At 42.4% G+C, this 17,536-nt stretch overlaps 1 protein-coding gene across 1 annotated transcript in view; it reads right to left on the minus strand.

Annotated features, from left to right (window-relative positions):
• Positions 1–9,455: 9,455 nt before the first annotated feature.
• VPS37A (VPS37A subunit of ESCRT-I) overlaps positions 9,456–17,536 on the minus strand; it is a 58,934-nt gene continuing 50,853 nt past the window's right edge. Inside the window, exons 11-12 of the mRNA XM_040334657.1 lie at positions 16,275–16,355; positions 9,456–9,482 (exon numbers count right to left, since the gene is read on the minus strand). Coding sequence (XP_040190591.1) covers positions 16,275–16,355 — 81 coding nt within the window. The 3' untranslated portion in view covers positions 9,456–9,482. The remainder of the gene's footprint in view (positions 9,483–16,274; positions 16,356–17,536) is intronic.

Consider the following 17,536-nt stretch of genomic DNA (forward strand, 5'->3'; position numbering starts at 1 on the left):
TTGATACGCCGCGTAAATTCTAGCATGTGCCGGCGTATCTTCTATCTGTATTCAGAAAGCAAGATACGCCAAAATTTGGCTAAGATACGACTGACGTAAGTCTCTTACGCCGTCGTATCTTAGTTGCATATTTACGCTGGCCGCTAGGTGGCGCTTCCGGAGATTTACGAGTAGAATATGCAAATTAGGTACAGTAAATACGCCGATTCAGAAACGTACGTCCGCCCAGCGCATTTTTTACGTCGTTTACCTAAGGCTTTTTCCGGCGTAAAGTTACCCCTGCTATATGAGGCGTAGCCAATGTTAAGTATGGACGTCGGGCCAGCGTCGTGTAAGTCGTTCGCGAATAGGGCTTTGCGTAAGTTACGTTCACGTCGAAACCAATGAGGCTTTACGGCGTAATTTGGAGCATGCGCACTGGGATACGTCCACGGACGGCGCATGCACCGTTTGTAAAAAAAACGTCATTTACGTGGGGTCACACTGAATTACCATAAAACACGCCCACATCTTCCTATTTTGAATTAGGTGGGCTTACACCGGCCCTCATACGCTACGCCGCCGTAACTTAGGGTGCATGTTCTTTCCGAATACAGAACCTGCCTCACTAGGTTACGGCGGCGTAGCGTATCTGAGATACGCTACGTCCGCACAAAGTAACGCCGGGCTTTCTGAATCCGGGCCTATATGTGTGCACTTTCAGCATACATGCCCGGCAAACAGTTTTGGGTGATTGGTCGGGTGTAATATGATGGATTGAATTTTCCCAGTTGATAACTATCGCTTTTTCCAGCAATGGGCATGCTACAGTACTTCTGTAACCTAAAATATAAAAGTCCAAAATGCAATGTTTATATATATGTATGTATGTGTTAGTCCATGTGAAAAAATCAATATGAAATAAAGATGATGTAGAACAGGGGGGGCCCAACCTTTTGAAGGGCAAGGGCCACTTAAGCGTCTTGGTAACTGGTCATGGGCCACAATCAGAGCGGTCGGGTGGCAGGTCTGTGTCTGCTCTGCATATGCAGAGCAGCCAAGGACACAGCCAGATCAGACTGGAGGTAGGACACAAGTCGGTTTACATCTGCCACTCCTTAGAGGTGAATGGAGAGTCCAATTGGTGTAAAAGGGGCCCATGGCTACTTTTACACTGATGCGCTGAGGTTTACCTGCACCGCGAGTGCAACGCAGTGTACCTTTTGGCTTTTCTGCATTTTGCAATAGACTTCTATTATATTCTGCAGGTTTGGTGCACTTTCAGAAAGCTCACCAAACTCGCAGGTAATAACAGAAGTCTATGGCTCAGTGCAGGTAACCCGCAGGTGCAAGGCTCTGCATCTGCGGATTAGTTTGAAAGCAGCCCAGTAACCACTGCAGAACAGATATGCCCATATATACACTGGTTTTAGTAATAAACTGACCTTCAATAACAGTATTCTATTCCCTCCCAGAGCAGGAGGTCGCGGGCCACATCAGAGGGCTCAGCAGGCCACTGGTTGGTCACCCCTGACATAGAACCTCCACCAAACTTCAATGTGCAAAGGAAAAGCACACCACACCCACATGCTATCAATCTGCTTACCAGAGAGATACGACATGTGGGTGTGGTGTGCTTTTCCTTTGCACATTGAAGTTTGTTGGAGGTTCTACGTCATCTTTATTTCATATTGATTTTTTCATATGGACTATCACATATATATAATTATTAGTATTGTCCCGATACCACTTTTTTTTTTGACAGAGTACAAGTACCAATGCTTTTTTTTAAGTACTCGCTAATACCGATTACCAATACTTTCTATGGGGGGGGGGGGGACGTGGTGTCTGTGTGTTTATTAAAAATGTTTTTTTAATCAGCTCTGTTGGGGAGCTTTGGTGAGATATCAGGGGTTTTAACAGACCCCTGATATCTCCCCCTTGAGACAGAGAAAAAGACTGAGGATAGAGAATTTCACAGTCCCTTACTCTGCAGCCTCAGCTGCACTGAAAATGAATGAGACATCGTAATCACATGTTACAATGTTTCAGTTATTAAAATTTGTTATTATCTGTTCATTCGGAAAAGGAAGGCAGACATGCGAGAGGGACAGCAGATGGAGGGGGACACGGAGGAAGAACGGAGGGGGACAGCACAACGGAGGGGAACAGGAGGAGGAGGATGCAGGGACAGTCGGTGGGGGAGTTACAAACACTGATTACCCTGTATAGATTTCACTAAAGCAGCTGAAAGCCGCGGGGGGAGAAGCTTGTAACTCCGCCACGTACCGATCACTGTGAAGCATCGGAGCATTTGTCCGAGTACAAGTACTCGGGCAAATGCTCGGTATCGGGACAACCCTAATAATTATATAAATTTCATTGAAGCGCTGCATTTTGGAATTTTATATTTTGTGTTTGATGAATCAACAGACTGTGCTGGCTGCTTTTTTTTTTTCTTTTGGGTTAGCGCAGATATTTGTTCACCCTGCTTTACTCCTGTAACCTACTCTGGCATTTCTCAACAGGGGCGCCATGACATCCTGGTTAAGAAAGGCATTCACATCAGTCGAGCTGCCGCTCCTCTGCTGAATTGTACTTTGGAAGAGCAGGAGCTCAATGAGGACAGAAAAGTGGAAGGGGGAAGTGGCCAGCGGCCTCTCTTACAGGGCAGTACCAGGCAGGTACAGCCAGGCCCGTCGCTACAGGACAGGCAAAACAAACAATTGCTTGGGGCCCCGAGCTGGCCTGGAGCCCCCAACTTCCCCTTCCCAGGCTGTAGCGTGGCCGAGCTCCTCTTCCTTCCACCTGGAGTCCGTTCAGTCTGACCCCTAATTTTGTACATTCTGAACTGCTATTTTTAGGGCTTGTTCACAATAGTGGCAAACCCCGATGCTCCTCTAAAAGTGACCATAATGCATTGGCATATGGCAGGGGGTGAAGAGGCAATATGTTGCTGCATCTTTGCATGTTTTACCCCCTAAATGCAGCATTACTGTACTGCAGCATGGCCCCCATTCACCTGGGGATATACTTCCTGCCACATCATTTGTACAACCCTGGCTGCTGCCTCTGCAGCTAAAGAGGAAGCAGTTGGGGTGGCCAAAACAGGGCTCAACCACATGGTTTTACCATTCAACAACCTTGTGTGAAGGAGCCCTTGTTTCACATCTGTGCGGCTGTGTACAGGGAAAGAAGTCCCCAGCCCTTTTTGTTTTTTAAGTCACACAGCATCAAAAATGCACTGCATTTGCCAATGTATGGGGGTACTATTAAGAATAAATGGCACCCCTGCATGCCTGTTAAAGAGCAGCACATTTACATGTTGGGAACACACACAATTTTGTGCGTGTTCCTGATGTGCTGTAATGTGAACAGAGCCTTGGTCTGGGGTGCCTCAAGACTGAAAATACATTTCAAGGACGTCCTGACTGGTAAAAGTTTTAAAAACTGATTAGACAAAGGGATGTCTCCAAAAAGACAGCAATTATAATGATCAACCACAGTGTATCAAAAATGAAAAAAACTTTAATGTATCAACAATGTGATCAGTCCGCTATGGGTTAATTTCCACCCTAAAAGTGGAGAACCCCCCCCCCCCCCCCTATTCCCAATTAAATCCACATACATTTAAATGACAACTTTGTCACAATATGGCACCAATACTCAGGGCCCCACGCACACACACATGCATAGCCTGCTATGGAAGGACTGGAGCTTCTCGAGTGGCTACTCGAATATACATTCTACACCTAGTATGTCTGTGATTAGGGCTTGTGCAATAGTTGTGTAGCTATATTACAGTAGTCGGACCACTCATTGTGCTTTAGGCACACAAGGAAAGGGATTCCAAAACCAGTTAACCAGAATGCATGTGTCAGCATATAGCCAATAGAGTCCAGTCTCACCTTCTTTTCATATTTATCAGTGGATAGAAGGACCACATTGCCCCCTTTGTCACTGGGTTTTATTACAAGTCTCTCTGCATCCTGAAGTTCCTTTAATGCATGGAGTTCATCAGGAGAGAGATTGTCCACAGTATTGGCTGTCCAGCTGACCTTCTGAAAGTCCTTGGCCCAAGTCCAAAAAGACACCCAACCATTAATTTTTCCAAAATTGGGGCATGGATGTCAATCTAATTTTAAGATCTAAGGGCCAGATTCACAAAGGAGATACGATGGAGTATCTCAGATACTCCGTCGTATCTCTCAGAGTATCTATGCGACTGATTCATAGAACCAGTTACGCATAGATATCCCTAAGATCCGACAGGTGTAATTGTTTTACACCGTCGGATCTTAGGATGAAGTACCGCGGCCGCCGCTGGGGGGAGTTTGCGTCGTAAACCAGCGTCGGGTATGCAAATTAGGAGTTACGGCGATCTACGACGGATTTTCGCGTTCGCTACGTCGCCGCTAGTCTAGTTTCCCGTCGCAAAGTTAGTCGTCGTTTTTGGTGCCTTAACTTTACACAGCACACGTATGTGCTGTATAAAGTATGGCCGTCGTTCCCGCGTCTAATTAAAAAAATTCACGTCGTTTGCGTAAGACGTCCGGGAATACGGAAGTACGCTACGCACGTCGCCGATCGAAAAAATCATGTCAGTTCGCGCAAAGCACGGCAGGAATTTTGAAACGGAGCATGCGCAGTAGGTCCGGCGCGGGAGCGCGCCTAATTTAAATGGCACACGCCCCTTTAAATTACGCGTCCTTACGCCGGAGGCCGCCAGCGTAGGTTTTCATTGCAAGTGCCCTGTGAATCAGGCACTTGCGATGAAAACTTGCGGCGGTTAACGTATCTACGATACGTTACGCCGCCGCACTTCTACCTGAATCTGGCCCTAAATCCTTTGCCAGGGTATTGTTACAATGGATGCCTCGTCATCCGACAATGATCCACCTTCTTGTAATAAAGACACTAGTTGGTCAATAGCCACGGTGTCCAATTTCATTCATTTCCTCAGTTGGCTGGTTTGTAACTTGTACCTTTGAATAGAGGACCTTGTAATGTACCTTTTCTTAAAAATAGACATCAATCCTTATAGACTTCAAAATGGTCCATTCTAGATGTTGGAGAAAAGGAAAAACCCCTTTTTCAAAAGATCTAGATGTCCATTTTCAAACCGGATGTCTGATAGATTGATGACCTTCATGTCACCATATCTGGTGGACAACAGCTTAAGCATTGCAGCATTAACGAGGGTACTTCTGGCTCCTGGTGGTTGTACAGTCCATTTTTCTGGAGTCCCCAGACTTTTTGTATTTCCCACTGCCTTTTCCCTTTCCTCCTATTTTGCCACTCTTTAGGATACCCTTGGATAGAGGGGGGTTCCTCTGCTTCCAACTAGTCCTTCTCTAAAAATGTGACTGAGCAATGTACCGTAGTTTGTCCTCACTGCCAGAAGACAATGTTCCTCCATTAAGGCCGATACGTGAGGAAAACCTACGGCGTCGGGACCGACTTTCCATGTGGTGGAAATATGTCATATGTTAGTTATAATTACTCATTCGTCAATTTGATGGGATACCTCCAGGGCTATTGGCAATCAATGTAAGAAAAGGTATGATGAGACAGAGGGATCTCTCCAAAAAGATGGCAATTATGAGAATCAACCACAGTGTATAAAAAAACAAACAAAAAAAAAAACACGTTATTAATGAATCAACAATGGAATTAGTCCGCTCTAGCCCATCTAATAAAGTAAAGCTACCTGATGATGGTGTGTTTATTTGCCCACAGCAGGTCACAGTGTTCAAAATCTAACATGTGAACAAAACTTTTGTGAAAAAAAAGTGCAATATGGTGACCAACATACCCCTCTTTAGAGGCTGGTAATGTGTTTCTCCTGTACCCAGTTTCACAGTTCAAAAGGTGAAGAAAATCCGATATGCAATACCACTCAATTTTTAACAGTCACACCACATCTTCTCCCAAACAGGTGATGACACTACAACACACCTCCTTTTATACAATGTTCCAATAACAAGCGATTTCTTCTTTGTTGTGCCTCCAAACAAGTGTAATACACCTCTTACCATGTATTGGTGTCTTTTCCTAAAACCTCCAAATGTGACTGTACTACAGTGCACCTCCTCCCCCTCCCCTGTTTTTCACTCCTTAGGGTGGTTGTAATCCTTGGACATGAAATATCCCTATATATTGTGAGCTTGACTCAACACAGAGCACTAAGTGTCAGATCTGTCTCCTGCCTCATTTCTTGCTATCAGTGTTTCACTTCTGACAAGTTTTCCTCCCAACCTGCACGGATCCTGCGGGGCTTTCCCGCATAGACACGGTCTTCCCGCAGTCACGCGATAGCTGTCACCGACATATAGATGTCACCAGCCGCCCCCCCCCCCTTATCTACTCTAATGTCCGGTACTCGAAAAGTTGGGAGGTATGCAAGTGTAACTTGAGCTCCATGCTTCATAAATGCTGAGACAAACTGCATACATTCTGTAGTTTGAAGGAAAGCAGATAGACAGGTACAACATATGAAGGATGATTGGTTTCATCTCTACCAACTGGGGCCAGCCACTTCACTGGCTATATGTAAAGGTCCACAACAACTTTAATACACCACCAATAATGCCCGCACCAGAAGCATAGATCCTGTACTTCAATAAGGCGCTACACTGTATTTCCATGATGTCATAAGCCTAGGCTAATGACCAGACAAACAGTGCGCTGTATAAGGAATTTACTGGCAAACTACACTGCAAACTCGATGAGCTTCTATTGTTCTGGATCGGAGTGATATCTCTGAGGAAGAACCCAGCCGCTGGTTTGTGAAATTGAAAGCGATTATACGTGGTCTGTTTCTGGTGAGTGTATTATTTGTGGTGGATTAAAGATCTGACACTATTGTTAATAATGTTTGTTTTGGAGAATATAAATTTTTCTTTGTAGAGTTTTTGCTAGATTGTCCATCAGTAGTGCTTGACCGGTAGAAAGGATCTCTTTAAAAGCTTGTCCCAAGTTGTGACTATCAGTAGTACCCAGTTCGTGAGTAATTGCGATAACACCAATACAACTATGTGCTATAGGTATGGAATTTTCCTGTAACATTGAACAATAAAAATATAGTAATATTGTGCAACGCCAAAAAGATTAAAATCAATACACGTGTCAGTATTCATAAAAGAGCCGATAAATAAACAATCATATATAAATTAATGGGCGAGTATAAAAACTTTAAATATTAAAGCACTGTGCAATTAAATATGGTGTCTATGATAAATCCAAAGTTCATACAGCATAAAGTGCAATGCGTCTTTCACAAAATTAGACCGTGAATGTCAACTGTGATATCCAAATAGTAAATCTGCAAATTACGGTACAGAGATTTAGCATATTTATGAATATTGACACATGTATTGATTTTAATATTTTTATTTTTGGCGCTGCACTTTCTTTTGGAATTTGTTGGAATTAGCATATACTGGTTCCTTTGCTAGCTGTCCATTCGCCCATTAGTGCAGACTGTTTTTATGCTTAACCCCTTTCCGCCTAAGGGCTCTTTCACACGTCCGTTCCGTTCGTCCGTTTTTTGGACGTCCGTTAACGGACCGCAATGCTTCCCTATGGGCTAGCGTCCGTTAGCGGATGAGCATCCGCTAACGTCCGTTAGCATCCGTCTGCGTTCAGTTCCGTTTTTTTGGACGGAAGAAAACCCTATTTTTCTTCCGTCTAAAACACGGAACGGACGAAAAACGGACGTTAACGGATGATCCGTTTATCATCCGTTCCGCTAACATCCGTTTTTCTATGTAAAAAGCCCCAAAAGAAAAAAAAAAAAACGGATGAAAAAACGGATGGAAAAACTGATGCAAAAACTGATGCAAAAACTGATGCAAAAACTGATGAAAAACTGACGAAAAACTGACGAAAAACTGATGGAAAAACGGATCAACTGATGAACAAAAAACTGATCTGAAAAACTGAACGGACGTGTGAAAGAGCCCTAAGGGTAGAACAAATGTTAAACGTCAAAGTACAAAGTTTGCAACTTTGGCATGTGATCGTAAAAACGTACATATCATTGATTACTTTGTGCATTCAGGTGGATTATACCATGTTTATTGAAGGACAAATTGGGCTTTCAATTCATGGTAAATGTATATCTCCTGATTTTTATTTATTTTTTCAATCAAAAAATAAACTGGCCCAAAATATATAATATATATTTTTTTAAATTTAGCTTAATATATTATTACCTACTACCAAAGAACAAAAAACAAAATAAATTCTCCTGCTCCCGATGATCGCAGCGATACCACATATGTGTATAGCGTTTGTAAAAAATAAAAATAAAAACCCTGCATAACCACTTCAGCCTCGGAAGATTTGGCTGCCTAATGACCGGGCCATTTTTTGGGATATGGCACTGCGTCGCTTTAACTGACAATTGCCTCGGTCGTGTGATGTTGTACCCAAACAAAATTAACGTCCTTTTTCCCCCACAAATAGAGCTTTCGCACCCACCGGCCACGAGCATCGGGTTCCCTGCCGTGTAGAGAGTGCGCGCTCCCTCTTGTGGCTCTCCTGGGCAAAAACCTTTGACCCAAACACTAACCATACCTTTGTTTATGTATTCTTTTACAAACAGCTATTTGTTTCTCTCTCTGCAAGGAGGAGGGGGGGGGAGAGATAGAGAGAGACACACAGACACAGGCGGGCTTCGCAGTGGCTCATTACTGTGATAGCCAATCAGAAGTTCTGGGTCCCGGTCTCTGTGCTGGGAGTGAGCTTCCAGTACAAAGACAGCTATTACGTATATACGTATATACGCAGCCCCATGGAAAAAAAAAATAGCCCAGTCCAGTGAGGCTGCACACATATATATATATATATATATATATATATATATGTGTACTGTCGGCGTCAAGGGGCTGAAATATGTGCCGCTTGTAAACGGTTCTGAGCAGTACTTGTACAGAGTCACATGTATACAGAGATGCATGTCACAAACACAGGTATTGCACACACCCCTGAAGGCATATGGCCCTAATCGTACTGCTTGGAACAGTGTACAGCTGTATATAGAAGCCGGGATTTCAGCATGTCAATAATTTTGACAGGCTTATGGCAGTAAACTATAAGCTGCACGTGTGCCTCCCGTGTACCCAAAAATGCCAGGTTTTTATGATCTATAGACCAAACCGTCCAGACCTAAAAGTTAAAAAATAAACATATATAGTACCCAAAGAATGGCAAAACAGTCATCAAATAAGACTGCAAATGTTGCAATAGCTCAGTTCACAAGAATTATTTAATATAAATCATTCCAATATGAGCAACAAAAAGTAAAAATATATTAGAAGTATAATTACAGCAGATTTAAGAGCATGTGAAATTAAATGATGGGTTAAATTGTACAAAAAAAACCCCTACCAAATAGTCTATCAACATAATATAATACAAATCAGATCAAGGTCATTTCCAGCTTCCACTCAAATACAAAACTGTGCTTTCTGGGGTTCCAATTTCTTCTCTATAGATACCTGTAGGAGAGAGAGAACAACTTATGAATAACAGGCAACTTTACCAGCCTATGGAGAACATTGGCATGGATTCACCCCAATGCTGCCCAAACACACTGCAATCATCTAGCAGTTTTAACCACTTTCATGTAGACTTCAAATTACCAAAAGTGCCAAGGCAGCCTACATACATCCTTCAAAGCCCCTATAATTAGCATATAAAACAGTTGAGAAAATTATAAAAACCAAGTGTGCAGTCCCCAAGGTATAGATATTTAGAACTCTAATGCCGCTTACACACAACCGTTTTTAATGTCATGGAAAAAACGTTTTTTTTCCGACTTGCATACACACGATCGTGGAAAATCAATCAATTTGGGTACATTCAGCCTGTCCATAAATGGTTTAAACCTCGTCCAGTTCCTGCTGTACTGCCTATGGGCAGCTTTAGTGCAGACCCTTTGATATAGGTCCACTGTAATGATCAGGAAAGGCAACAATTTCTTCATTCGGTATGTCAACGCTTCAAAATGGAATTATACTGCCACTGCACATTATAGACTGTATGCCAGATAAAATAAAGTGGAATATAGTAACCCATAGCATGGTTTTTGTTTAATAGAGTTCGTTCTATGGAAATTTAAAAATCCCTTGCTATAAACACTGCTTATATGAACTTTTACAATAGTAACACTGCAACACTGGCTCACTTAATCAGCACAGGAAATGAACAAAAGCTTTAGTTTCTGCTAACCATTAAAATTCTAAGAGATTATATATATATATATATATATATATATATATATATATATATATATATATACACACACATATATATACATACATACATACATACATACACACACATATACACATATACACACACATACAGAACAAAAAAACACATAAGAACATTACATACACATTGAATGTGAATTGTACTTGTGGCTACTCCTAGTTGAAATTTCCCATTCTCTGCCCCCCATACCCCTGAAGGGTTAATCTTCTGGTGCTGTGGGGGTTTATAAAAGCCATTGGACCCATCACAGGCACTTGCCATGCCCACCCTTCCTGTCCAATCCTCCATTCATAGATGCCGTACTATATCTTCCAGCTATGAAAAGCATTCTATAAATGGAGGATGGACGGATGCATAAAAGGGCAACCTCCTCCATTCATGGAGCACTTTTTATTGCTGAAAGCTAGCTATAGTATGGCTTCTACAAATGGAGGAGGCGGGAAGGATGGATGGGCAAAGCTGGCGCTCTTGACAAATGTCTGATGGGTCCATCAGCTCATATTAACCCCCACAGCACTAGACTGGACATGGAAAACGTTTTTGTCATTAGCAGGCTGTGAGGAGGAAGAAGCAATGAAATTTACTTCATTAGTACGACATGCAGAAGTCAAGAACGTGTCCATCAATATTCCTGCGAACAAGATCGGCCACAACTTAAAATAACCCAAGATAACCACATAGAGCTTACGTGAGACTTCCTGTCCCTTCTCGATAAAGCCCCCTGTGCGCGCGCGACTAATTTTATTGGGGCGGCATGCCTGGAAGAATGGAGGGCTTCTTCCTGCTTTAACAGACCTTTTCTCAGGTCTCTGAATGGAAGGAAACAGCGCCGTGTGAGCAGAGCTCTGCAGAAGAAAGCGTGCCTGTGGATCTGACGCTTCTATGGAGTGAGGCGAGTAAACTCAGCTCTTTACTCCCTCTAATCGCCAAATTTGAGAAGACACCCCTCAAAAAATTCTTGAAAAAAGGTCCTTAAGAAAAAAATCTTAGGCTCCTTTTTCCCTTACCTTTATCCCCGCCGCAGGTTTAACTGCTGATTTTACAGACAGTACCAATCTTCCCCCATCTCAGTGGGGTTTGTGTGCCAACCTTGAGGGGTATGGGTTCCTATTTAAAGGAGACCTCTTTCCTGGGCCTTGTAAAAGACTCTGACCAGGCCTTTTAGCTGCAATAGCGAAAGTGCTGGAACCTCAAAGCCCAGTCCTCCGAAGAGAAAAATTACAGGCGATGCCTCATGCGTGAGGCCCGGATCTCATCCATTTTCGGCATAATACTCTAGCGTCCTGGATGGACCCGGCGGTCTAGCTCCTTTAGCCCCCAGAGGGCTCTTTAGTCGAGCTTCCCTTAGCACATCTCCACGCGTCCAATCCTTAGACACTGGCGAAAAAACTGAGGTACTCCCCTGATGGGAGGGGCAATATGGAGGGGAACTGTCTCTGATTGGTTGTGCCAGTGTCCAATCACCTCTGGTGACCATACAACCCATTATGTAATGAACATGGCTCTGTGTCCCGTGGTGTACGATAAAGAAAGGGGAATGGTAACATCACTAAAGAACAAAACAAAAGCAACCGTACAAAACTTAAGGGGTGCCATTTACGGGATTCCTGAAGGTACCCAGGTCACTTGCCAGAAACCTTTGACCTAGGCATATCAATTCTTTGGAAGTAATCCCAAGGTTTAGTATTAACCTCATCAAAGGGATCGCACGTTTAACACACCCAATGAATAAGGAGGATTATAATGAGATCTCCTCAGTTCCTGTTAGATGAGGTTATACAGCTTACGATAGCGATTGCCATTTTAAAAATGACAACAGCAAGCAGGAATCCTAAGCACCCACAGCTTTTTTTTCTCCTTGCCAAAGAAGGCCTGTCTTTCCAAACATCACCTTCATTTAGAACCAGTTTCTAGAATGTGTTAGGAGGACTGAGGTAGGTGCAGAGAACCAATGGATGCAACTGCAGTGGTGCCAGCAAAGGACAAAGAACAGGATTAAACACAGGATCAGATGGAATTCCAAAGTCACAAGAATCAGATATAAATTGAAGGCATTTATAAAATCTTGCATACCTGGACTTATTAGACATCCTTCTCTCAAGTCTGTTGGGATAACTGCGAAATCATGTCAAATACACTTGACATGACAAAGAAAATGGCAAAACCATTTCTGTATCATTTAAGATTTTAAAAGGACAACTATGGATATGAAGCCAACCAATGGTAATACTGTCTAAATATGAGAGGCATGTGTATATATGGGTCCCTCCCACAGTTCTCTGCACAGGCTATGTGTATGATGTCATCACTCATTTTCAAGGAAATATTTGAATCTGCAAAAGTATTTGATGAACACAAAGTGGACTTCTATCCTTTATAGTTGTTGGAAGAATATGTCTAAAATAAAAAATGTTGTTCCTGGAGTTCAGAGTTAAATTTGCAACAGTTGGAAAGTCCATTGAGCTTATTTATCGCAGTTCGCTCCAATGCACTGCCGCAAAAATGTTCACATATTTGCAGTATTGTGAAATGGTCTCCCAGCTCGCCAATTCACTAAGCATTTCAACACATCAGGCTTTGTGTAAAGGTTCACATCAGAACGTGGTGCCGGAAAATCACTCTCCATGCGTGTTTCCTGCACCACATACAAAATGCACTGAGTGTGCGATCTGCTGCAGCTGTCAATATAAACCTAATGATACCCCAAATGCGGATTGAAAGCTCTGGGAGTTTTCCTGCACCGGATCTCATAGTACCACAGTATAATGGGATCTGGTGCAGTGAGTGTGCTTTTAAAAAGTAGTGCATGCATTACTTTTGGTGCAATCCAATGCAATTTTAGCCCATTCAAATAAAACGCACAAGAATTGCACAGGAACGTGCACTGTGTTACAATGCGATTAAAGGGCAAACCGGCACTATAAGACAGAAAGAAAACTGAAGTGAGTATGTTTTGGAATACCTTTGCTAGAATACAAACAAGTAAGCAAACTCTTCTTTATACCTGTTAGAAAGCATGGAAAATCAATTGTGTTCTTTAAGTTATACTTAAAAGGGGTTGTAAAGGTTTGCGTTTCTTCACCATAATGCATCCTATGCATTAAGGTGAAAAAACACCCGTCAGTCACCGGCCCCCAAGCCCCCCGTTTTACTTACCCGAGCCCTGGAATTTCCCACATAGGGGATGCGCCATCCCTCTGCACAGGGGTTCTCGGCTCTTGATTGGATAGATTGTTAGCAGCGCAGCCATTGGCTCCCAGTGCTGTCAATCAAATCCAATGACGCGGCATTCGTGTCTATGTATGCAAATGCTGGACTCGGGAGTGCGCCCGCAAGGTAATCCCCCGGGAGATCCCCCGGGAGATTATCTGATGCAGGAGGAGCTGCTGAGGGACCCCAGAAGACGTGGATCGGGGCCACTCTGTGCAAAACAAACTGCACAGTGGAGGCAAGTATGACATGTTTGTTATATTTTAAAAATAATACTCAAACCTTTACAACCCCTTTAATGTTTTCAAGGTTTTCTAGGCAATTCCAGGTGCCATTACAAATTTCACTTAAAGGACATGTTTCATAGATGCCATAGCATCACACTACCAAACCTTAAAGGGTTTGTTAACCCATATATACAAGACTAAGCCAGCCCCTCGATTAGAGGTTGGCATAGCACACGAGCGCTGTAAATACCCAATTTGAGCTGTCTTCAGGCCGGTCCCATCACTCGCGGCCGCTTTCCAGCTCCGATACATTGCTTCGGAGGGAGGGGCCGTGATCTCCCTCTGACGTCAGTCGGGGAGATCACGTGGCCTCTCATAGCTGTAAAGCGGCTGCGAGCCACGTGACCAGCCTGAAGACAGCTCAAATTAGGTATTTACGGCGCTCATTTTTGTAAACTAAATGACACAGTGTGCTATGTCAGCCTCTAATAGACAGGCTGGCAGTGAAAATGTTTAAATTATATTTTACAAGAATAGAGGTGGGGGTGCGGGCCGGAGACAGACACAGAGGGATATGACAGGGAGAAAGAAGAGGGGAGGGGGGGGGGAGAGAGGAGAGCGGAGCAAGCAGCCCTATATGGAGGGAGTCACTTTGACCACAGTGATCAGGGTGGAGCTGCCCTGGTTATCATGGTCTGTTTAGAGGGGGCAAACAGAAAATACAATGTTCAGGTTTTGTTTTGTTTTTTACTTTACAGTTTAGAAGGGGCAGATTACACAGCACAAGTGCTATGCTGTGTAATCTGCTTTAAGGGACCAGGCTCTTCTTTTCCCTTTCTGGGGGGGGGGGGGGGTTAACAAACACTTTAAAGAAAACGTCATTAAAAAAAAAAAGTATGGGCTGCCGTTGTGGAACACTTCCTGAAAATACTCATTACTTTACAGTTTCTAGATTGAATACTTATTTAATAACTAGCTGAATACCCGGCGTTGCCCGGTATTCCTATCTTAACCTTTTGGGGAGGAAAATCATAGTAATATAAATATACCCATCTTTTATATAAGGGTGTTGGTAAGGGTTAATTTAACTGTTATATATTTTTATTTGGCATATAAGTAATATGTGTACCAAGTATTATTGAAATATCTCCAGGCGTACAGAAGTTATGTGGGAACATACATTTCCCATTGATTTGCATGGGACTTTAAACAAAAACCCAGACCCTCACAAATGGGGGTAGTTAAGGGATAAATTAACTATCCTATAGTTTAAGTGGACATATAAGTAACATGTGACCAAGTGTTATCGAAATATCTACAGCCGTTTGGAAGTTATGAAGTAACATGTATTTCCCATAGAGTTGAATGGGACTTTAAAGGAAAACCCTGACCATGGCAAATGGGGGTGGGTAAGGGTTAAACCACCTATCCTATGTTTGTTGCTGACATATAAGTAACATGTGTGCCAAGTTTCATGGTAATATCTTTAGCCGTTTGGACGTGATGCTGGAACATACATACACACACACACGTTGAGTTATATATATATATATATATATATATATATATATATATAGTCACTGTCTGAATTCCTGATCTGCATATTTGCTCCCGGCAAATAAAGTATTAAAGCCCAAGTCCAACAATATAAAAAACAATCCACCCTTGCAGTTCGCCCCTCCTGCAATGGTTGATTGTAGGTCTAGGCCTCCTCTGCATACCACCATAAAGGGTTAATGTCCCTGTATAGTATGTATAATGCAGAGACTCCGTCTACAGACCACAGTAAAAAAACAGCCACTTCATCTCTCACATAGACATAATGAGTAATTAACCCTTGCATTAAGGGGGCCCCCAACTGCAAGAGTGGATTTTTTTTAAGTTTCCTGGAGTTTATCTTTAAAGCAAAAAGATCAGAATGACAGGCAGACAGCTAGCACTTTTTTTTAACAAGGAATGATATTCTCTGTATTTTTCTTCTATCCTTCGTTTTCATAGACCTGTGTACTAGGCATTGTACTCTGTAATTGTTACTAGACTCTGTTTACTGTTCTATTTTATGCCTTTTGTTTTACACTGAATTCTACCAATACTAGCAGACATTTTAGCATCTACAGTTGAACTGTTAGACATCTGAAACAATTACCACCGCTTGCTTTAGACTACCCACCTGGAGGAATACTGCCTAATATTGCCTATTTTCCACACGCCAGTTAATCCTTTCCTTAAAAACCTCAAAGATTTTTTGAAATTAATTTATTTTCATAAATAAGTGACATACAGATTTTCATGAATGTGACATTATATCTAAACCAAAATGTTTATCAAGTCATTTGGCACTAAAATCGTAAGATTCACAAACCAAAGTTCTGACGAGAGGGGGGATAAAAAAAAACTGCGCATGTGTAGCTGCACATCCCTGAACTTAAAAGCAGCAAAGCACTAAATTACTGGAACATTGCAGCTACCGTACATTGTCCCAGAATCGTAAAATCAAAACAGAATAATAATATTATCCAAGGTAGTGCACCGCTATAACCAACTTTACATATAGAGTCTATTCATTTAGTACTGTACCTATAGTGGCGCATGGTATTGGCTGTGTAATGATATGGACTGTTGAAGTTTCTCCTCTTTGGCTCTTCTACTATGGCAGCACTGTAGAAAAAACATGAAGAAACAATTAACTGAAGATCAATCATGGGTTTTCACAAATGCTTTAACGTGACACAAGTTAGATAACCTGGGCTGTTCAGCTTCCGTCATTTAAAATGTATGATCATTTCTATATATAAAAGTGTATTAAGGTTATGCGACCAGTTTAGATGCACGCTGTGTGTGGCAGAATTCTCTTCACTAGGATTAACCAATTACAGACTGGCCACAGTAAATCTACTGTGGCAGGCAGGATCATGTACATCATCCTGCCTCTTTCGGGTCAGCCGCGCACAGTGTGCCACGCCTGTGACCGCAGTGTCCAGACTGCGGCTCCCGGCAAAGCGGCCAGGGAATTATGCGATTGCTATGCAATCACAATGTCATCAATGCCGTTAGGAACGAATTTCATTTATAACAGCTGTGTTTCCTATAGTGATGCTGTGATTTTCCTAGTTGGACCAATCACAGCACCCAGCTCCATGTGATAACTGTGGGCCCATCAGAGCACACAATAGTAAATCACAGCTGTTATGAATGTAAGCCATTCTTGACAGTTCAAAACATTGCTGTCATCATCACTGTAACAGCAATCAAAGTGTAAAAAAAACAAAAAAAATAAAATCCCTGAGTTAACCCCCCCCCCAGAGTAATACAGGGTCACTATGGTGACACTCAACTACTCTGAGGAAAGTTTATAAAAAAAATAAAATAAAGATAAAAAAAAAAAAAAAAGTTAAACACTTGATAAAAAAATATATTATGTTTTAAACATACTGTCGCCGATCACTGCCACACTAGTCATATGAGGATACTGTACTGCACTGGTATCCGAATGCAAAAATAGTAAATTTTGTTCAATTTTTTTTTTTTATTAATTGACAAAAAAAAATTACAACTTCAAAACAAACTTGCCATGCCTCGAACTAAATACCTCACCATGGGTGCTCAACCTGTGGCTCTCCAGCTGTTGCGGAACTACAATTCCCATGAGGCATTGCAAGCCGCTGACAGGTACAAGCATGTCTCCCAAAGGCTGAGGCATTATGGGAATTGTAGTTTTGCAACAGCTGGAGAGCCACAGGTTGAGCACCCATGCCTCAGACTGTCTACTTTCCAAACAGGGGTCATTTGTACGATTACATGGATAAAGAGTCGCGGCTCTTTACCCATGTGATCGGCTG

This window comes from Rana temporaria, chromosome 1 (assembly GCF_905171775.1).
Source record: "Rana temporaria chromosome 1, aRanTem1.1, whole genome shotgun sequence".
NCBI classification, from domain to species: Eukaryota; Metazoa; Chordata; class Amphibia; order Anura; family Ranidae; genus Rana; species Rana temporaria.